Raw genomic sequence first — 24328 nt, forward strand, 5'->3', positions numbered from 1 at the left:
CATATATGGCAACGTTACTTTTAAAAAGTAACGAGTAAAAGTACAAGTATTTTTAAAAAAAGTAACGAGTAAAAAGTTCTTACTTTAAAAAGTAGCGAGTAAAAAGTACAAGTAAAAGTACAAGTACTAAACAAAAAAAGTAACGATTTAAAAGTGCATTTCTAAGAAATCGAAAATTCAAAGTAAACTAAAATTTTATTGAATATTATTATTATGTTCTTTAATGTTTTTGCAAAATTGTTGTTATTTATTTAATTATTTTTAATTTTGAAAATTATGGACATTAATTTATTTTTAAATTCGCAAGAATATTATAATATAACTAGAGGGCTGCGCCTCCTGCTCGCTTACGCTCACCAACCCCCGTAAATCGCTACGCAATCTTATGTGGTTTGCTTCGCAAACAAAGCTCGCTTCGCTCGCTACTAACTTAGGTACATTGCAAATGCACAAAATTCTAAGAATTCAAAACAATCATTCAAATCCATATAAAAACTTTTTTAAAAAAAAATTACACCTTTTTAGTAAATACTAAGTCATCAAAATAAATTTGAATTCAAATAAATGACATGTAATGCGTTAAACCTTTTAAAAATGTGCTGTAGTATAATTCGTGATATAAATCAAAAATCGTCAAATAAATTCGTAATATTCGTCAAAATATTTCGTGAAAAAAAGCGCTTTCGACAAAATACTAAAATAGAGATCTATAGACAAAGACTGCTCACTTCTGCCCAGCTTAATAGTATGAGATTGCCACAGCTGATGCTCTCTGGTTACTTCAGTTTCCACTTTTAAAAAAGCTATATGTTGAGCCACCTCAGCTAGATTTGGCATGTGACATTTTTAGCGGCAATCATTGGTCGATTCGCCGTGTAAGAGAAATAGTAACGTAAACAAAACAAAGCAAACGTTGCCATCGGCGGAAAAGAAATACAGCCAAAATTTGGGAGCCAAGTAAGAGAATTATATATATTAGATTTTATAATATAATCGTATAATATAATTTTAAAATTAAATATAATTTTAATATCAAACTTTTTATGGATTTGCACGAAAAAGAAATTTTATCTATTGATTTTAATTTTTAGTTTACTATTTTTATTTATTTAAATTACCATTGATTTAAAATTGTTCTAATCTATAGAAACGCGTTTTAAAAGCACAAACATAAACAAAGCAAACACGGGGTTTCAGATAGCTTTGTGATTTTTGTGTTAGTAAACAATAATTGAATGTGCAGTATAACATGAAACAGAACAGTCTATAGTTTTATTTGTAACAATGGCTAATGTTGAAGTCATGCGAGGAAATCATTTTCCGAACGTTTCTGCCTAACGGAATAATTAAAATTTGTAAACGAATTTCAGTATCAGCGGCTAAATTAATACCTTCGAGTTTTCAATTAAAATAGTAATTATAATAGTTTTCAATAGCCCAAATAGTTCTGAAGTTCTTAGAGATTTGACTGGGCGTTGTTTGACAAGGTCGGGCATAAACATAATTTTAGTAAAAAATATACTAGGTAAAAATGTATTTAGTAAAAAATGTATTAAGACAAAAATGTATTATTAGTGAGTTCAAAAAGAAAATTGAAAAACGTAATAACAAAATCCAACATTTTTTATTTAAAATGTATTAAATAAATGCATAAAACTCGAAAATGAATGAAAATAACTTACTAATTAATATTTTTATTCATTTTGCAAAATACAGTAGAGTCCCGATTATCCGAGTTAATGTGGACCACGACTAACTCAGATAACCGAAAAATTCGGTTAAAAGAAAGAGCATAAAAATGGAGAAAAAAAAGAGTAGGTATAGAAATAATTTATTTAACAGATGCAAAATTTATACGAGTCCACCACATACAATTTTTATTACTATTAAAATCTTACTTCAAAGCACTTAAAGAGAATACTTAAAGAGAATTAAAGCGTTTTTACTAAAAAAAAGTCCTTAATCGTTCTTTGTTTTACATTATTTCGACATGTTTGGCCATTTTTTAAGGGATAAACAGGGAAGCTGGTGTACCCTCCTCTTGTTGTTCTATATATTCAATAGCACTTGCGATAGTTTTTCTGATGATTTTTTTTATGTTGAGAGATTTTTAAATGTTGATTTTTATCGTCACTGTCTTCATCATCTTAGCTAGATTCATTTTCATTATTGATGATATTAACGATTATTTAATCGGTAGTCTCGTGTTGTCCTTCAGCTTGTTTTACTGAGTGTTTGGAAGATAAAATTCAGAATTTTTTCGGCGGTAGTTTTAAGAATAAAAAATAAACTAGAAAAAAAAAGATGTGTGAAATATTTGATAGCTCGGTTAAAGCGGAAACTCGGAAAATTGGGGCTCGGATAATCGGGACTCTACTGTAATTACATTTCGAAATTGGTGTTACTGAGTCTGCTGCGAGAATTTCTCAGAACGTGCTTAGCCACGCTGAATAAGCGCTTCACGGGAGGTCAAGGTATTTAAACACGAAGTTAGCTGTGAATGCATATATATTGCACATTAATTTTATAAATTAAAAAAACAAGCATTTTTTTTTTATTTAATTTTTTTTGTCTTTTTTTTTTTTAGAAAGCTTACCGAGTTTTAAAAAAAAGTAACGATTTCATTCGATATTTCCGTTACAAATACTTGTACTTTTTCTCTAAAAAAGTAACGAAAGTACAAGTTAAAGTATTAAATTTAAAAAGTAACGAAGTACAAGTAAAAGTACGTACTTTTTACTTGTACCGGCGGTACAAGTAACGAAAGTAAAAGTACTGCCATATATGATTATGGGTCATAATGTGCCCCTTGAAGACATTGTTCTTGGCCGAGAAACCATGAAAACCTGGGCGAGCCCATTGTTATAGATGGAGGGTGGTCATAATGTAATGGCTCTTCGGTATAATTCCCCTCAGTAATTTAGTCAAATAAAGAAAATTTTCGTGAATTATATTTCATTAAATTATTTAAAATTATAAGCAAAATAAATAATTAATCTTTTTTTGCAGTTATTTATTAGATAAGAGACATTTTTTTAAGTGTGTAATTTAGAGAAATATTGTGACTGTGTATTATAGTTTCGTTAGACGAAAAGCTCAAAATTAGGAAAAAAGTAGCTGAAAAAAATCGATAATACATATTCGCAAAATGAAACGGTTTACAAACCATAACTAAGACAATAAAAAAAGGCGGAAGAAATGTGATAAAATGTAAAAATACACTAGGTGCCGTAGAAATAATGATTATCTATGGAACTATATAATCCCCGGAATAACCGCTTAAGACGATCTTAAATGTGTGCAAAATACTAACAAAGAATAAAAACTTGTTAAATGAAATCTTTTCAACTACTGTAAGTTTATAAATTAGCAATGAAAAAAATAATGTTTTGTTTTTTAAATGATATACAATTATATAGTTAATACCAAGTTATGTATTATTATTCCCAAAATTCAATAAAGTTCAAACAAATATAAAGCAAAGAAATATATATATACAGTTTACTCTCGATACCTCAAAGTTGAAGAAACGCTTAAAAAATTTCGAGATAGCGAGTTTTTGAGATAACAAGTTCAGAACTAAATATGTTCTAAAAAGTAAAAAAAATGTATTATAAAATATTACTCTAAAAAGTAGAGTCGTGAAACATAAGAATAACTACCATTAAATATATATATATATATATATACATACACCAAAGAGCCATTACATTATGACCCCCCTCCATCTATAACAATGGGCTCGCCCAGGTTTTCATGGTTTCTCGCCCAGGAACAATGTTTTTCATGGGGCACATTGGGACCCATAATCCTCATGGAACTATCCCTGACGTCTGTAAGATACTTGAACATAGTTGCAGACCAGGTTCACCCATTCATTGCTACAGTTTTTCCTACGGGGGATGGTGTTTACTAACAGGATAATGCACCATGTCATAAAGGTCGAATCGTCGAGGAACATTCCAGTGACTTTCAAGTCCTTTCTTGACCCCCAAATTCACCTGATCTTAATCCAATAGAGCATTTTGCTCCTACTTGGAGAAACAAATTCGTGCTGCACGCTACCCCCTCGCAATGTGAGGGAATTGCAGAAACAGTTGGTGAGCGCTTGGTACCTGATACCTCAGACTACCTGTCAGCACCTTGTGGAATCAATGCCACGGTGGGTGGTGCTAGCAGTTTTGATAACTAAAGGTGGTCCTACATGTTATTAGCAGGGTGGTCATAATGTAATGGCTCTTCGGTGTATAAACTAAATCTAATCAGCAAAAAAAGCTAAATACTTTGACCGTTTTATCTATGTTTCATTTTTTTGACTAAGTCTTTTCGTTCAAGAACAAAAAAATAAAGTAATACAGTTATTTTATTACAAGCATACATCATGCAGAGCTGCCAAGTACTGCGCAGTTTTCAAAATATATTTTATAGTGGTAGACATTTAAAAACTGAAGTTCTAAGAATTTTCGGTTATTTTGTCAACGTTCAAAATGTCTTGGCATTAGATATCTAGAGCATTGGTNTATATATATATATAGCCTGGAAACCTATAGTCAGTAACATCACGCATATAATTTTAGACAGTTCCTTGTTCAAACTGTGTTTTCGCCTGTCTCTAAACTTTATAAAACTAAAGCACAAATTAGGATATTTTATGTGTATATTTTTTAGCATTCATTGGTCAAAATACGGATTTCTTACTTTTTATGCTCATCAGAAATCACCATAATATATTTTAAGCCTGGAAACCTAAAGTGAAAAAGAAGACGATGTTAATTTGAGTTCTCCTGCATTTTATAGTTTTTTGGAAAATTGAGGACGCTTACTTCTCACTTTTGAGATTCTTCGGATCACTTGTCGGTAAATCGGGAATTATCCTGTTGAGTATTTCATAGTAGTCGTGTCTCCTATATTTGTCATACATTATTAAAGCTGTACATGATACCTAAACCATAGAGGATATAAAATAAGGCACAGTAATCAAGAAATAGTATAATTAAAAACGTGAGATTGTAAACAATTCCATTAACTCACGGTTTTGAGGTACCACTCAACTTCTTCAGATTCAGATAAGAAATTAAGATTTACCTAGAACGTTAAAGGAAAAAATGATGAAAGTTCACATTTCAATACATTATTCATTATTGTGTGTAATATCTGATCACTCGATGCTGTTTGAGACTTTTATTTTATTTAGCACTAGCTGAATACTCGTTTATAATAGGAGGTGTAAAAAAAGGGAAAATAATCTATAAATCAGTACAAAACAACAATATGAAATTGAGCACAAAACTAAAGGGCATATACCAACACAATTAGTAGAGCTTTTCATTAAAATTTTTATTTATTATCGTTGTTGCCCTTCCAGGTAGTTTTATGATATGAAGTTAGGTGAGCATGTTTTTTTGTAGCTCATCCCATCGGAATAAAGATTAGCTGCACTCAGCATCACTTGTAACATGCACTGTTTGAAATTTTTAGGAAAATAATGGTTAAATAACAATTTATTTAATTGCTTATAACATTTTATTTAATTGTCAATAATAAAACAAAAAAGTCAAATAAACATAAATAATATGATATTCAAAGTGTTTAACTATGAGAAAAACCATTTATTATTCTCTTTGATACAAAACGTTTAAACAACCTGTATTTTTCCACACCAACTCACAATATCTCACCTAATATTGAACATCTTAAGAGACTGTACTAAGGTAGATATTGCACATAAATTACATCTGTGGTTATCGGTTGAATAAATATCAGACCCCAATATTGAAAAAAAATTTCATTTAAAATACAGTCATACTATGTAGATTATAATAAATGCTATTGAAAATTTAATAAAGTCCCCTTTTAGAAGATGTATCCCCTTCTTAGCAATCAGTCTACATCCAAACAGTCAACCCACTTTTAAATCAGTAACTTTTTTTTAAATTTATTTTTAAAAAAATCTAATAATAACCATGTTTTTGCTTATATAGGTGCACAATAAATCTCCTTCGAACTATACTTTGTAAGTATTTGTTCGATAAAAAATATCTGAGTATTCCATTGTTTCGCATAAATGTTTTAATAGTCGACTGGGTAACAAAGAAAATTCTTGCTCGGTACCCGGAACCTGCCTTATAAAAAATTCAGTTTCCACCGTTTACCCGGACTCGAAAATTTTTTAGGACTCAGTACATATCTAGTCTCACATATACATATCTAGAAATCACGTGTTAATGGGTAAGTGCGTTGGGTTTACAACCAGGTTTTCAAGGTAAGGGCGAGTGCAAAACGCTCAAGTTCTAGTGCGTTTTAGTAAAAGTTTGAAAGCAATTATGCTAGATTAAAACAATTTGTCAATTGTGAAATTAAACCTTGTATATAAAAATACATTTTTATTAAAAACTACGGTAATATTTTATTTTCTTATAGTGGATTCTAGGAACAGTGGTTGATAAAGATAAAAACAATCACTCAGTATGCAGAATTTTCCAAATTGTTTAAAGTTGTTCTTTGCATGAAAAAAGTTAAAATATTTAGAATTATTTTTTGGTAAATTGAGAAGATTTTTTAGGTGTTACAATACAATAAAAAAAATTAAGTAAAAATTTTATTCTATAACTTCAAATAATTTGATAATTGTTGATCAAGAATTGACTGATAATTATAGATTCCAGATTATAGATGCTCCCCACTTTAAGATTATTTAGGCTCCGGTAGGCACCTTTTATTGTTGCTGTAGATTTTATTGTTGCTCCTTAGGTGATTGTGTTGATATGTTGCATTAAGCTTAAAGCTTTTTTCGAAATTCAATTCCTTATGCAATAGCAGATAATAATTCCTCATTTTGAGGAAATGTTCACATAGAGTATTTTCCTGGAAATGACTTTATCAGTAATAGATTTCCTTAGTAGGATTTCCCAGAAATAGGATCCTATGGAAAACACCATTCCAACTTAATTTCAATCAAGAAAACATTTTAGTTATTATTTACTGGTATTATTAATAAAAAAAATAATAATATGTTAAACGCAGATGATTAGTTTTATGATAATGCATGCGTAATTTAAAAATATCGACGTATTTCGATGCATACGTATTTTAGGCATTCGAACGAAATTTGTTCAGGTATATTTTAAATTTGTAAAAAATAGATTTAAGTACTTCATACCAAAATCAAACCCGCTTTCGCTGCAGCAAACTGCGTAAGGGCCCATTCGTAACAATTTGGACTGAAGATAGCTAGTCGATCACCTCGTTTCAATCCCGAAGCTATGAATCCAGAAGCTAAAGTTTGAACCTATAAAATAATTTATCATAACAAAAGTTATTTTGTTTTGAAAAATAGAATTTAAAATATTGTTCAGAATAATGTAACATGATCAAAAAAAATTTTTCTTTGAAAAGTTTAAGAAATATCTAAGAACTAGTTTATTTCATTAGAAAAAAAAATTTCTCTTAAAAAAAGAGACTTGCTATTCAAGTTAATATATTTGGGAATTCTTCCTCCCTCTTATTAATTAACACATTTAAGACTAGACACTGTAACCATAATCATGAAGTTCTAGTATGTGAAATACAAAAGCTCAAAGTAGGCATTCGGTCATTTTTCGTACTTTATAAACATTCATATGTTTTCGAAAGTATACATAAGAAATATTTTTTGGCAAGTAAAAGTTTTATTCGGGCATTAATTTTGTAATTCAACAAGCCCGGCAAGGCGTATGAAATTTTTCAGATTTTTTAAGCCCAGCTCAGCACTTACTTTGACATTTTAGAAATATGGGATTTCAATAATAAAGACAAACTTCAAATGCAATTGTATTGGATTCAGAAGTTTAACTCGCAATACTAAGTGAACATCCACAGGTAATGAAATATTTAAAGGTATTAGTTGAGGATTAAAGTTCCCAAAAAAGCATGAGAGTCTGAATTCGTACCAATTCAAATTATTCTTGCAAAAAAAAAAATAATTATGAATATTGCAACTTGCTGAATTCTCTCAAAACCAAATTAAAATAAATTTTAAAAGTTCATTTTTTCCCAACCAAACCAGAAGAAACCTAAAACAAAAAGTATGCTAAGCATTACGGTTGTATATTGTACTATGTTGATACTCGATGGAAACTGGTTGCTGAAATCAGATATACGACTGCAATGGATCAAATTTTAGCTAAACAATAAAAAATAAGGAACAGAAATGTTAAGAAAAAGTCTGTTTCACGCTTTGCAAAGCATATTTCTTTAATGATCATGAATCTATTCAAATCTGCCTTCTCAAATCTGAAATCGATGTGTCATAGCTATATTAAACTTTGATACCATACATTTTATCTAACCTATCTGATGACAAATCTTTCGTTAAAAACAAATTCGTTAAATGTGTATAAAAGTAAAAAATACTGGAGGAAAACTTATTATTCTAGAAACGCATAGTGTATGGTATATTACAAGAAATACTCGCGATGCCCCTACTTCCGACATCCAAATAATTCCAAATAATCCAAATAATAATTAATAACAATAAACGTTTTAAAAGTATATTTTACAGCAAGTTTAGTGAGTTCACAACAGTAATTTAATATTTTGTTTTTTCAAACAGACATATTAAATACAATTTTCTCATGCATCACATTGCGCATGAAGCTCATCGTTAAGTTCTAAATCATTTAACGAATCTCTTTAACTGTAATTTATAATAGTATATTATTGTGATTTGCACAAATAATAATGATTGAAAAACGGTTTATACGGTTAAACACTAATTTAAATAACTGTATCCTTAAATGTAGCGTAGAACTAACCCATAACAAAAAAAAAATATTCAAATTTTAAGCTCATAATTTAGTCAAAATCAGAACAGTAATAACAGCAGTACGAGTAAGTACTTTTAATACAAAAATATTTACAGGCAAACAATACCTTTATGACTTTTATTAATTTTATGCTAATAGCATCAAAAAACAGTATGCAAAATTAATGAGGTAAAACTGGATCTTACCATGTGATTTTCTGGCCAATAAAAATACAACGACAACAATGGAAAACTGTATTAAATCATTATGTTTTTATGTTATATGAAGATAATAGTAGAGTATTTATTACTCTTTTGAAATTTTGTGAAAATGCTACTAGAAACTATAAATAAAATTTTTTAAATAATTTTTTTAAAAAAAATTACCTCATTTCTAAATTCGGAGTAAGTTTTTGAAATTCCTTGATGATGGGACACAACGTAAATTCTGTCACCATATGTATCAACAGCATTGTCCAGAAGCTCTCCTAGTGTTATGGAAGACAGTGGTATATTGCCATTTTTAAAATGATAGCTATGGTTTGTACTTTCTGAAGCCGCAATACTAAAACTCCTAAAAATAAAAACATTACAACATTACATTACATTAAAAACATTACTTTTTTTTACCTGAAACTTGAGGGGGGGAAATGTATTGTGCACAAGGTACACAGTTTGTTGTGGCTCAAATGGTAAAACTATATACTCACCCTTCAATCATAGTACTAAGTTAAAAGGAAAAAAAAAGATCGAGCAAATTATGAAGAGTAAAATTTTAATTTTAAAACTATTTTTTGGAGAGTTTTAAAATAGTTTAGTCAAAATTAATAGAGTGACCGCCACTCCTTACTTTCACTTAATAACATTTCAACCTATCTTCCGACATTCGATGTTATAAATTTAATCTGTTTTCTATTTTAAATTTGATATCTCGTTGTTTCAGCTTGCCTCCTAATCTTTTATCATTTCGACAATTGGTAATTGACAAAGCTTTGACATAAGTCGGAGAGCTGATTCGGAACTTACACTGGAGCACCAGAGTAATTTCCTGGATAGACTTTTATTCTGTGCACACGAAAAATATATTCTATCTTCACGCAATCTGATAAAATCTGAAGAGATCGAGAGACAACTGAACAATTAAGATATATAGTCCGGTTTATCCTTATTCTTTATTCATTAATCAAGAATAACTTAATTTCACAGCTCAAGAAAAATGGGCGCGGAATGTTCTAATTCACTACGATTGGGATAGCTACAAATGAAACGTTTATGGTAATAAACTACTTATTTTTATAAACATTTCAAATAAAAAGTGAACATGATTACTTGCAAGCACAACAAGATGCGATATCTAGTATATGACAGGTGACCGAAATCTTTTATTTTAAACAATCAATGTAATCAATATGTACGATTACCAATCAATCATAATCTGACGAGTAATTGTAAAAATAGTTACTGCTCGAATACATAAATATGTTGTACTTACATGAGAACTTAACTACGCTGTATGCTTATTCGTGTATATACACGAGCGAACACTGTATATAAATACTTGCATTCCTAAGTAAAAGAAGTTAAATACTTACATACATTGTATTTCCGTACATAATATATAGTACATAGTATATCCGTACTTACGTACATAATGTACGCATACATTTAAAATGTATGTGTGTGTATGTAAAAATATAGATACGTACAGTCCGCAAAAAAAAAAGATATCACCTTGAATAACTTTTGTTCTAATGATCGGATTTTCACGATCTAAGTGTCAATCTTAATGGTTCCCGGGGGTGACCTCAAATAGGCTAATTAATTAGTGCTAACTATTAATTAAGTTACGAAATCAGACACAAAAACGTACTTTCTCTGAATAAACATGTATTTTTTTTTACATATTTGGATTCCTAACCTTCAAAATATAGCGAGTAGCCGCAATCTGGGAAATATAGTCCCCATAGTTTGGTCAGGAGAGCGATCCAAAGTTTTGACCCCNTATTTTTAAACCATCGCCAGATATATAAATCCTTATTGCGACCTAATTTACAACCCATTTTTTTCGAAATTTTGTCTACCCCCCCTATTTTAAGGGTCAGGATTCCAAATATGTTAAAAAAATACATGTTTATTCAGAGAAAGTACGTTTTTGTGTCTGATTTCGTAACTTAATTAATAGTTAGCACTAATTAATTAGCATATTTGAGGTCACCCCCGAGAACCATTAAGATTGACACTTAGATCGTGAAAATCCGATCATTAGAACAAGAGTTATTCAGGGTGATATCTTTTTTTTACAAATGCATATATAGACAGTCCCTGGCCATATTATTAGACGTACTATAAGATTTTATGTATGTATATATATATATACCTTTTCTGTATATAAGCTCAAATTCCTTTAAGTTATCCGGAATAGGCCTAAAAACTTCTTTTTTATTTATAAGTGGCCTTTATTTTCGAATTTCAACTAGATTTAAAGAATTGTTTTGTTTTCAAACAGTTTTTGTATTTAAGTTTTAGTTATTATTGTTATATCTAAATATTATTATATTATTTTGTAGAAAAGAAAATTTTAAAAAATATCAAGTTTTTTTTTGTAAAATATTACAAATAATTTCTTTTAAATGATAACTTCGAATCTCTTATAATACTTAATCTTAAGTCTTGCGATAGAAATATATAATTTTGAATTTTAAGATAATTTAGGGGGGGGGATGACCAAAAGTCTATGAATAAGAAAGAAGACAGTTTTTAATTCCATTTTAAACCTAAAAATCCGAATCTCACTAAATATGATAACCTTTCAAAATTCAACATTATATAAATTTTATGTTAAAAAATATTCAGTCGTCGAAATGAAATAAAAAGAATAATTTAGTAATTGAACTTCAAATTGCAACAGACTATCAATATAAAAATTTAGATAGCTTTTAAATCCGATTTAATCAGTTTACTAATCTTTTTCTCAACAAAAATTGTAAGGTTCCAAATTTAAACTTTAAAGAATTTTTACTTTATAACTTTACTGTCGTTAAAATAAAAGGAACCATTGATAATAAATTTTGATCAAATCGGGCTATGAATATAAAAGAAGACCATTTTGCTTAATTGCTTGATTAAACAGTTTTGCTTTAAAATCTTTGGTTCATCAACAATAATGAACTTTTCGAATTCAACTTTATATAATTTATATTTACAAAAATACATTCGCTAAAATAAAATAATGAGAATCATTAATTAAACTATTAATCTTAAAATTAATTCCTATTACTAGAAATGAGATAATTTTTAATTACGATTCAAACATTTTCAAATCACCAACAATGATAAATTTTTAAAGATAAGTTTACTAGAGGCGCAATACTACCTAAAAAAAAAATTACAACATTACATTACAAAATTGAGGAAATTTCATTTCAAAACTGAACAGTCATTAAAATGAAATGAAATACAAGGTATTATTCATTATAACTTTTGATCTTATAAAGGAATGAATATTATTAATGAATATTATTATCAATGAATATAAATGATTGAATGAATATTAGATGATGAATATTTTTTCTGAAATCCTTTTACTTTTTGAAATTTTCTAGGCTCACAAACCATAATGCATTGGCAGGATTCTTAATAAAAAATGAAGAATAAAAAAAAATATATTATTCAAAAAAAAATTTGATCTAATGTCGGATCTCGTTTTTATAATAAAAAGTAACTAATTTGTATATCCGTTCTGATAAGATAAAAAATATTTTGTTCACTTTCAAGGAAAAAAAATTAAAACTATAAATAAGTTTTATTTTGAAAAGCTGGATAATCAGCAAAATGGAAAAGGAATCTTTCATAATAATTTTTGATTTAGAGATCAAATTGGACTATGAATCGAAATGAAGACAATTCTGCATTTAAAAATCTTTTGCTCACCAACATTAAGTTAATATTGAAATTAAATATCTTTCTATTACAAAAGTTTACAATTAGCAAAAAAAGAATAATTTCAAGTAACTTTTAGTCAACTAATCGGATTTACATGTACTTTGTTTAGGCTATAATAGTTCAAAGTGCACATTTTAAGTATACTTACTTATCATAACAAACAATAATAAATTATCATTTCCAACATTAATTACAATAACAATAATTAACATAATCAAACACAAAAATGCACGTTTTGTAAACAAACATAATCTTTTTTCCAATGGATACGGATTCCTTATGTACTTTGATATTTATTTTCAGAAAATAAAAGTCATGAAATAGATTAAACATTTGAGCCCCTTTACTTAATTTGCTTAATTTTAACTTAATTCGCTTTACCCTCTATCTGTAACTAATTGCGTGAGCTTTAAAGTTTTACCAGCACGATAACAAACTCAATCAATAACAAAACGTTTTAATAATTCTTTACATCCCTTATTTTAATATAAAATTATTTTAATATAAAATTATTTTAATATATAATCAATAACATCTCTTATCTCAATAAGTAATAAATCCCAAATATTATATCTTGATGAACAGCACAAATTAGAATGTCAAAATTTAAAAAATTGTGCAAATTTGGTTGAAAAATTCACGAAAAATAGAATCTAACTATGAAATGTTTTTTCTATTTTTTTTTGGAAGAATTATTAAACTAATTTCATTTTTCTTTCTTTATTTATTTATTATTTTTTTGGCATTTAAAAATACTTAGCTAAAATATTATTAAAATTCTGTGTGTCTTAAAGTTCTGAATATTTTACTTATTTATTATTTTCATAAATAGAGATTATTTTATTCGTTTCATTTTGTTTTATTTATTAATAGATTTTATTTATTAATAGATTTCATTTATTTTTTTACATGTTTAAATCGGAAAATTTTTTTGAGTTGATTATCTAATTTTTTGATTTCTTAAAAATAATGCAGCAAAATATATATTCTATCTATGGAAAGAACTCCCCTCGCCATTCGTTTGGAGTTGTGGCAGAGACCATGGTTCCGAGTTAAAAACTATTTTAATTAATATTTATGACAGGGTTTGACTGGTGTCGGTGAGATAAAGGGAAACAAGGGAGAGAGAAACTCCCCTCTTTGAAATGTGCAATTTCTTGCTTCAATTGCATAAAACACTTTAGAATTGGTGCCTTTAGAATAGACGAGCAATAATTAAATCGCATGGGCGAAAACCTTTTTTTTTTCGAATCTTTCCATCAAAATTTATATTAAGAGAAATAGTTAAAAAGATTTCATTCCTTATTTGATAACCTAAAATTAATTTTGTACATTAAAATACTGTTGGATTAGAGAGTGACACAAAAAGTATTTAAATAATTCGTACTTCAAAATCTGATAATTAGGTCAAAAGTTCATTAAGAGTGATTCATATTTGATTCTTCTTAAAGAATGTATTACTGTGAATTTCCACATTCGGTAAATGTCAACTTTCCCAAGTGAATATAATTGTTTAGGTGAACAAACTATCCATAATACGGTCATTATTCAGTCAATATTATCATCACTTCCCTATAATAACCGAAAAAATGACGACTTTTAGCATTTAACGTTGAATGAAAAAAGTTTATTTGCATTATTTTATCCTTACAACTTTTCATGTTGGATATCGGCAAATGCCTGAGTAAAATCGTTTCAAGACTAATCAAGGTTAAGAAAATTAGTAGGTGTTAGTTATGGAATTATACAAATTTGCATTGTGAAACTTCAATAGGATATTTTAATAATAATCTAACAGATGGCGCTGAAAGTACCTCTTTGGAAAATGTTTTTGCCTTTCATTCCACACCTTGGTTTGTCTTTCACAACTCAAATTTGTTCACATAATTTCGTTTAAACTTATATATTGAATTTGGGTAATAATTTTTGACTTTAAATCACATGAAAATATTGGGTAATTTGAATGAGATATTCTTAAAAACGCCATCATAAATTAATTACACTAATTTCGTAGCAAAACCTATGTATTTTTTCTTTAAAAAAATACCTATAATTTCTTGCGTTTTTTTATAATTAATTCTAGCTAATAGCAAGTCTTATTTCAATAGTTTTTTGACATTTAAACATAGGCTACACGTTTTTCTATTGGACTTGGAAGTAGTACTTCAGTAAATATTACACAAACACGTAGTACGAAGGTAGATAAGCGTATGTAGGTGTACATAAGGTTAGAAAAAAAGTAATAATAAAATAACTTTGCTACAACTTTTAAATTTTTAGTCATAATAAAAGTATTACATCACAGTTAAAATTCAGGTAGCAAAGAGTATACAATTTAATCGCTGTGAATGACTTGTAAAATCAATTAATGCTTATGAAGCTACCAAAAAAGATGTTAGGTTCAACAGCATGTAACCATAAAAGGGAATATAGGGCCCCTTCCCTTGCCGTTTCAATCCTGTTACCAATTTGATGCACACATTTTATTCTATTTCTTTTTTTTTTCCTTTCCTGTTTTTCTTTTTTTTTTATTACTGTGGTTATGTTTCAATGGGCCATAAATATAAAATTTTGCTTATTGAATTATTTATTTATTATTTCCACAGACAGAAATCCAGGATTATTAAATGCTTATTTAAGTATTCAAAAAGTATGAAGTAGAGGAAATTGTGTGTGTTCCATTTTAACCCCGTTCCTCTTAAAATTTGCATTTAATGAGCTAGGAAAGAAACATCGATAAAAAAATTTTTTTGAAAGAAAAGTGCAATTCTTTAATGACAAATAGGACTGCTGTGCTCATGCGTTGCAATCTGGAAACTCTTTCCAAATAATTCATGCTTTGAAAAGAAAGAAAGAAAATGTTTGAAAAGAAGCTAAAAGTTAGCAGCAATTAACAACAATTACATTAGAATGCTTCGCATATTTGGTGGAAATTTAAAAATTTCCATGCCTCAAAGGGAAAAACAAAAATGACAAAGTTGAGGAAGTTAGAGGAACCAAAGGGCAGGGTTGAAATGATCTCCTTCGAGCAGATCCATATTCATTTTGTTTTATTTTATAACCGTCTTTGAACAGTTGGCCCAATTTTTGGGTTTACGACTACTAATGTCAATCTACATAACTTTGTAATTTTGAACTCAATCCAGAAGACAAGGGAACTCCTGGATCAAGTAATGGGGGAAATTTACCTTCGTGGAGGATAATTTTTTATGTAACTAATCCGCATTTGAGTTACATGGAGAGGAAGACCACGGTTAGCCTGACGGCAAGGGGACTTTTTTTCCCCCTTCCTTTCCTTCCAGACGCGGATACGTACATAGGTTAGTAAAACCCTTACCCGTATAATCCGCGTCTGGCAACTACTTCCAGCCAACCTCAATCAATTATTTAAAGTTTCAAAAGAAAGGAGGTTAAAATTTTGTTTACAAATATACAGAAATATTAATCTGTTTACAAATAGACAGAAATATTAATTATAGTTTAAACAATAAAAAAAAAGTTAAATGGAAAAGATATGTACAGTATTTACAACATATAGGTAGGCAATCCAAAATATATAATATTTTTTTTTATTTTTTATATTTAAAATTTTAGAATATTATCATTATCAGAAAGAAAATTCATCACTAATAATAATTTGGTTTTAAGTGTATTGTTAGTTATGAATTGTTTTTGCCAAGTTGGTAGATTAGTGATATTCGATGCACGAGTATGCCATGAAGCTGTATAGATGCATTCCGTAAGATAGTGTTCTGGAGTGCCCAGAAGGCCGCACGTGGAGTGATCATTATCTGAGATGTTTTGATATTTAAAATAACATGGAAAAGGACCATGCCCAGTTAGAAACCAGATTTCTTGTTTTGAAGATATCGTCTTAAAATAATCCACTTTATTAATAATTTTATATAATCTTCTTCCCTTATCTGAATTGTTCCAATAATTTTGCCAAATTTGTAATAGAGAGTTCTGAAGTGGATTCTTAAGATGTGAGATCGGGAAGGGATATGAGTAATTTTGTTGTTTAGTTGTCGATAATTTAGCTAGGGCATCTGCATTTTCATTACCTGTTCTGTCATCATGTGCTTTAATCCATGAGATAAATATATTTGTATTAAGGAGTAATTTTTGTATTTTAGCCGAGAGTGAATTTTTCGTGCCTGGGTTGATTATAGAGTATAATACTGCTTTAGAATCCGACCAGATTGTATATTTTTTAGACGCCTTAAATGAAGTCTGTGATTTGATGAATCTAATGCATTCTAAAATAGCAAGTTGTTCAGCTTGAAAGACTGAGTTGTTATTATTAATTGTGTAATGATTAGAATGATTTAGGTTGAAGAATGCAAAACCACGGCAAGGGGACTCTAGCCCATGATCCGTCTACCACTGAGGATATTTCACGTCAGCACTGTGGTCGGTGCAAGACGGATGCGAAATTCGTATCGACCAGCCATCGCTGGAATTCGAACCCGATTCACCTCATTAGAAAGGGAACGCTTATCCCGTGAGCCATCAGGACTCAGATATATATTCAATGCAAAAGGTAAAATATGACTAACTTGTAAAGTTTTATTTTTATTTCCATTATTATGGAGTAGTATTACTGTATTAGAATAATTTCTCTAAGGCTGTATTTTAGACAAAATAGTGGATGACTTTGTGTCTACTAAAAGCCGAAATTTTCCCATTTCGAATGAATTCGCGTTTCTTTGCGAAAATGTTCTTCAACTTGGAGAAATAAGGTGTCATATCTGAATGCCAAAAGAAAATCTGGTATGTTAAATTCAGATTATGACATTTTTAAAAAGGTTGTTAAATTAATGCAGGATTTTAATGGGTTATTAGCCGTTGATGGAGAACAAAAACAGTTTGTTCTTTGTTGTGTGCAAGATCATAGCATAGTGATATCCAGACCGGAAAAAAAAACATTTAAAAGAAAATATATGCGCTAATATTAAGTAAGTCCTGACACCTTGCGCGACAGTATTGGTCACACTAACGAGTTGTTAGTTAATTCATTTTCTTAAAGTTAAATATTTATCTGTCAACATTTATTAAATTGTGTTAAAGATAACAAAATTAATATCAGTTTTATTTTAAACTGTACTTAAAAAACTGAACTGCAGATCAATTTGATGCGTTTGATAAAGATAAGTTTAATAATCAATAGACAGGCAAAATGCATTTCTAAGTAATAAAATCGAGAAATTTTTTTTTAACTGCAAATGTATAGTAGCTATTTAGTGATTATTTATAAAGTGATGGAATAATGACTTCTTCTAATCACAGAGGAAATTCTTTATCTAATCACTATTGTGTAGGTTTTCAGACAAATTGTTCGTTTATCGTTTATAGTTGTGTTTACTAAGCAAAAACCAAATCAATAATAAAATAACTTGTTTCACTCTTGTTTCTTCTTCAATCGAAATATCTAATCAGAAAATTCTGCGGAGCGGGATACTAAATTACTCTTTAATTTCAAAGACTTCGCTTTGATGATATTCAGAAAAATGAAAGTAAATTCACTTATTCGTACCATCCATGGATTTAAACGCAACTATACCGTTATTAGGTGAGTAAAAAAGTATGTGCTCTGTATCGAAATGATTCAATGGCTTTAAAATTTAGAAAAATTTTGTTTATTGCAAAAAATTTTGAAACAAAAACTTAATTTATGAATGTAAATCTATGGGTGATTCTCACGAAATATGACAATTCACTGTCCCTTGCACCAAGATCTAATACTATAATACTAAAAGAGCATTTTTTTAAAAAAATTATAAATAGCATTGCTGTTAGAATTTTAAAATGACTTTGCACTAGCATTGACTGTTTTGTATAGTTAAAAAATTTAATTGAACTTCAAAATGTCATTTTCTTGGTATGTCCCAAACAATGTTTCCAATAATAACTAGCTTCAAAACTTCCCATAAATTTTTCAATATCTAATTTTTTTTTGTCTCAACCGGTGTAAGCATTTCTAGAATATATGCAGAGGGTATTATTTACAGAAATTTCGTTTAAAGTATTTTTTTTTTGTCAATAATTTGTTTGTCCCAAGAATATCTGTCATTTTCCTGGCAACTTTTATTTTGTGATTTATAACCAAAATAGATAGAGCCAGCAATCAATATCTTATGTTAATAGATTGATTAGATGCCCTCCTCTATGAACATGTCTTGTTGCATGAATAAAGAACCAATTTTCTGGTTCAAAATCCATTTCAAAAATTTTTTCAAGGTGAGTAGGTCTTTAAATTGTCATTTTCCTGGCTTCTTCAAATCATTAAAAACATAAACTACATAGATTTATCTGAGTTATTTTAAGAAATCCAGTTGTTTTCGGCAGAATATAAACGTCTTAGGTCAAAATATTAAATTAAAGTAAAGTTATATGCTATAAAATGGCGAATTTGTCATTTTCCTGGCTGCCATTTTCCTGGCTTATGAATGCCAGAACATTGAAGTGTTACCAGAATTTTTTTTTAACTGCTAATACTGTAAGGAGGGTAAGAAAATATTAACCTATTACCAAGTTTATGTATGATTGTAATATGCTTGAGTGTAATCGAAGTTTTTTAATAATCTAATGATTGATTATTATACACAATTTTATTCTGTACATATCAGCAACAAAAAAATTTTTGATTCTTCCTACAGTGGATAAAAAGAATTAATTTAAGCAATTTGTGGTCTATCTAACGTAAAGGCTAAAGTTGAGTTACTTACTATTAACTTAAAATGACTGTTTTTTAAACTTCTAAGCTAGTATGTCATTTTCCTGGCATTCAAGATTTGGTGAATTTCTATTTTTTTTTTCTCGAGCAAATGTCAATAAACTGCACTGCTGCCTGTAAGATATTAATAAGTGTAACTAAAGAAGTATACAAAAAAATTTTTAGATTATTTTGAAGACTTTAAATTCGAAGAAATTTTTTGGTCCGAATTGTCATGTTTAGAAAGAATCACCCATATAGACAAGAGAGGGGACAAACAGTGTAGTGGGATGAGACCTCGATAGCATCGAAATTGGTTCTTTTTTTCTTGAGGACAAACTCTGATTTACATTTAACTTGTCAAGAAGAAGGGCCTTTTAGTATCATATTGGCGTGTTGGTGGTCATTCACGGCGTCTATATAGATAAATTTGTTCTGATACTATATCAATTCTCTAATGTTCTTTTGTTTTTCACTAGCCTTATTTATTGGCCAGTACAGTCACAAAAATTCTTTTTAATCGACCTTACTAAACTACAACTTATTTATACATTTACTAATGATTCATATCTTAACAAACAATAAGGATTTAGTACAGCTCTGTTCCGTTTCATTTCGATATCCCTACTCTCGGGGTAAGATTGGGTACTATGATTTGGCCAATTTGCTGCCTTTTCGATGATTCGTCTAGAATTGAGAATATTTTGTAGTGCTAATGTCTAATGCTTTTGTTTTGAATTTTGATTTCCTTCATCATAGATGAATAATCTATACACAAGTGCAGATTTTAGTTTACACTGTCATTTTGAATCCAATTTAAAAGGCAAGTGACTTGTTGAGTAAACTTTCGGTGCAAATTTATCACTTTGTGAGAGCAGCTATACCAGAAATACGTAGAGGAAAACCACGGATATAAATAGAGTAGAACGCTGATTATCCGTACTAATCGGAACCGAGTAATTGGACAAATTTAAAAGACGGATGTAAGAATGCTTCTAGGTAACTAACCTTCATACTTTTTATAGACTTAGGATTGGCAGTTGCAGTAGTGACTATTACAGCATGTTGCAAATGGCATGTTTGAAAGTTTTAACTTTTTTTAAAATTTTGTTAGGAATCTGGTCCCTTATTTGAAATTACTTACTACCCACATTAAAACTGTGTGGAACGAACGTGTGGTCCCTCGCAAGGTTACCAAGGGACTAAACAAGCCATTTTTCAATCCCTTTCGAATATTCTGAAAATGAAAAAGCGTTTTTGAGGGAAAAAATTATTTTTGGATAAGGTAGAAAAAAAACAAAGTCCATCAACAATAATTGGACAACCGGTTAATCGGTTTTTGAATAATCTGGTAATTAGACTGAGGGTCAGCGATCTTTAATTCGTGATGATTCGTTTACTATTCAATTTGGTGGTAAAAGATTAATGATTGATTGCTTGTATTTTAGGTACTTTAGCGGTGCGGTACCACAAAAGGAAAACAGAAGTTATTATTTTAAAAATGGAGCAATTCCCTTGACTCCCATAACTTTAGGCAACCTTTTAGATACCGCTGCTGATACATACGGAGATAGCATTGCATTTGCTTCAAATCATCAAGGAATATCAAAGACATACTTAGAATTTAAAAAAGAGGTTACTTATTTTCATTTATTGCTTATTTTATTTACTTTTTGTTGCATTAGAAAGAAAATATTTGGTATTAATTTTATTTAGTCATCATCAATCATCATCAAATCATTTTATTATCAAATCATCATCATCAAATCTTTAATTATCATCAAATCATTCTATATTAAAAATTCTAAATTAATATTTATTCAATTTTTTGATCAATATTTTATGTAATTTAAAAAATATTAAACTTTTAATGCTCTATAACAGGGGTTTCCGACTTACATGAGGCCGGGGACCGCAATTAAAAACACCAGTCAAACGGCAGGCAGCAACTTAATCAAAATTTTATATAGAATTCTTTTATGTTTGAAGAAACATTAAATATCACTGTCAGATTTTTATCCAGTTGTACAAAACAAAAATATTGAATTACAAACTAAAATAAGAAGTAAATTTTTAAAAATATTTAATTGCATATTAAAAAATTCTGGTTACAAAATTTGCAAATGTAAATAATTTCGTTCAAATTAATAGGATTTCAAAAAGTTAAATCAGAGGATTTCTTCGAGAAACTTTCTGATGCACACATACTAAATTATATTCACAAAATACAAAAAAAAAAAAGAAAAAACGAAATAAAAAAGGGCAACATACACGATTACTTTTGCATTTGAATAAATATTTTCTTGGATTCAAAACTTGAGACAATTTTTTTTGCACCGTAGGCATGTTAAATTTCACTCAAGCGAAGAAATTTTTTTTTAAAAGAAAGAAAAGTATTTTAAACCCATGTAGTTTTTTTACGAAAATTGTCGGCAAAAAAATGACAACTTATATATTACAGTTCGCGGGCCACAAAAAAGGCTTCGCGGGCCGCTAGTTGGTAACTACTGCTATAGAATACACTAAATTAAAAATAAAATAAAATAATATTATAAATAAAGTCGTTTTGCATGATATTTTTATAAATAACGTTCTTCTTCTCAGTGCATGACAAAAGAATGTTTTTAGCAAATATTTTGATAATATATAATGAGGAAAATTTTGCCATTTAAGAAAGTAATTAAATAGTTTTATTTAATTAAATCAATCATTAAATTAATGAAATTAATCAACAAATTAATATCGTAAAGCAGTAAAATTGATCCTTACAGAATTCTTCAGCGATAAAAATAATTATGAAACTAAGAAAAAAACTAAGTAAACCAAAATAAAAAATAAAAAATTGGGAAAAAAAAGAAAAAACTTTCTGGAAGGTATAATATTACCCAAAGTAACTCTTTATCTAGTGATCGTATTTCGTGTAAAGATGCAATATTAACGTTAAAGAAACATTTAAATTATGAAATTAAACAAGAAAATAATTTTTTTCGGAATAAGCATACCTTTTTCTTAAACTTCAAATCTTTAACTCTCTAAATAGAGGGGAGCCCAATCTAGAAAATGCTGTTCCAATTGAACAGACAGCAAGCACCTACATTTTCTTTTTCTTTTTTTTTTCTTTTCTTTTTTTTTTGCTCTAAATTTAAGAATCATTACTGCTAAAGATAATTTCAAGCGAACAATAACTTAAATTAGCTTTTATAGTTTTTTTTTCTGCTTGACTTATTCTTCTTCAAAAAATAGGTTCACGAATTCTAATGTAGGAAAAAAAATTTAATTTCAATTACTCAATTTCAAATGAATCAGCCGTCGTCGAACATATAAAAATACAACTTTCTTCAAAAATAAGCTTTTACAAATTATTTTTTTCAGGCCTATTTCGCCGACTTATTTAAAATTTTGAATTTTGAAATTTAAGTTAAATAGTCTAATATAACGAAAAAATGTTCACCACGTAATTCAAAAATTAATAAATAAATAAATAATTATTTAAATGGTCTTTCCTTACCTTATATTGTAAAAAAAAACACCCTTTAATACTTCAAAAAAAAACTTTAAGTACCTATGCACTAATTACGGATATAGATAGCACTTAGATAACTGTTTGTAATTTTCGAAACTATTTAAAACTTTTAAAAGTAGAAACAATGCATGAGTAGGACGAGATTGTTAGTTTGTAAATCCAGTTATCTCGAGATGATAAGCAACTCCATTTCCTGCAAATCAATACAAATTTCTTTTCCAAGCTAAGGAAATCTTAATAACTAGTGGGCTACGCCACCAGGCTCGCTAACGCTCGCCAACCCCAGAAGATTGATACGCAATCTTACATGGTTTCAAAACCATATAAAAACTTTTTTTTAAAAAAAATTACATCTTTTTAGTAAATACTAAGTCATTAAAATAAATTTGAATTCAAATAAATGACATGTAATTCGTTAAACCTATTAGAAATGTGCTATAATATAATTCGTGATATAAATCAAAAATCGTCAAATAAATTCGTAATATATAAATTCGTGAAAAAAAGCGCTTTTGACAAAATACTAAAATAGAGATCTATCGACAAAGACTACTCACTTCTGCCTTCCTTAATAGTATGAGATTGCCGCAGCTGATGCTCTCTGGTTATTTCAGTTTCCGTTTTTAAAAGCGCTATATGTTGAGCCACATCAGCTAGATTTGGCATGTGACATTTTTAGCGGCAATCGTCGGTCGATTCGCCATGTAAAAGAAATAGTAACGTAAACAAAACAAAGCAAACGTTTGCACCGCCGGAAAAGAAATACAGCCAAAATTTGGGAGCCACGTAAGAGAATTATAGATATTAGATTTTTTTCTTCCTGCAATTTACCCTGAACAAGGATAGTAACCAACCACACATGCGAATTTTTTTTAAATTCCCTTATCCCTTTTAATTGACGCAAGAATTTTTTAAGAGAGTATTTTTCGATATATTTAATTTTAACGCTTGTTTAATTGTTTTATAGGTAGAAACTTTAGCCTCAGGATTCATAGCTTGTGGTTTGAAAAGAGGGGATCGAATAGCTATCTACAGTCCAAATTGTTACGAATGGTCTCTTACCCAATTTGCAGCAGGAAAAGCTGGCTTGATTTTGGTATCAAATATTTATATAAATTTTTAGATTTATATAAAGCTATAATTTAAAATGAAATGCTGATTTTGTATATTTTTAGACCTGCATTTTGTCTTTAGTCATCTTGTATTTATAAAACTAGTATAAATACAAGAGTAAATATACATGAATATAGTATATATAAAATCAAAATTTTTCAAATATTTCTTAAAAAGATTTTTTTTTCAAAATAAGTAAAATATAAAATAAAAATGTCTGCTTTTTTAAAATAAACAACACAAAGTGATACTT

The 24328-nt window shown here is 28.8% G+C and overlaps 2 protein-coding genes across 2 annotated transcripts in view; one reads left to right on the forward strand and one right to left on the reverse strand.

Annotated features, from left to right (window-relative positions):
* LOC107448233 (medium-chain acyl-CoA ligase ACSF2, mitochondrial) overlaps positions 1–9848 on the reverse strand; it is a 34464-nt gene extending 24616 nt beyond the window's left edge. Inside the window, exons 1-6 of the mRNA XM_043042754.2 lie at positions 9493–9848; positions 9170–9356; positions 7160–7288; positions 5032–5085; positions 4824–4942; positions 4699–4746 (exon numbers count right to left, since the gene is read on the reverse strand). Of these exons, the coding sequence (XP_042898688.1) occupies positions 4699–4746; positions 4824–4942; positions 5032–5085; positions 7160–7288; positions 9170–9356; positions 9493–9503 (548 nt within the window). The 5' untranslated portion in view covers positions 9504–9848. The remainder of the gene's footprint in view (positions 1–4698; positions 4747–4823; positions 4943–5031; positions 5086–7159; positions 7289–9169; positions 9357–9492) is intronic.
* Positions 9849–18083: 8235 nt separating this feature from the next.
* LOC107448220 (medium-chain acyl-CoA ligase ACSF2, mitochondrial) overlaps positions 18084–24328 on the forward strand; it is a gene marked incomplete in the record, with an annotated part of 38867 nt that continues 32622 nt past the window's right edge. Inside the window, 3 exon segments of the mRNA XM_043042746.2 lie at positions 18084–18296; positions 20888–21074; positions 23930–24058. Coding sequence (XP_042898680.1) covers positions 18220–18296; positions 20888–21074; positions 23930–24058 — 393 coding nt within the window.

Source organism: Parasteatoda tepidariorum, chromosome 4 (genome assembly GCF_043381705.1).
Source record: "Parasteatoda tepidariorum isolate YZ-2023 chromosome 4, CAS_Ptep_4.0, whole genome shotgun sequence".
Classification (NCBI taxonomy): domain Eukaryota; kingdom Metazoa; phylum Arthropoda; class Arachnida; order Araneae; family Theridiidae; genus Parasteatoda; species Parasteatoda tepidariorum.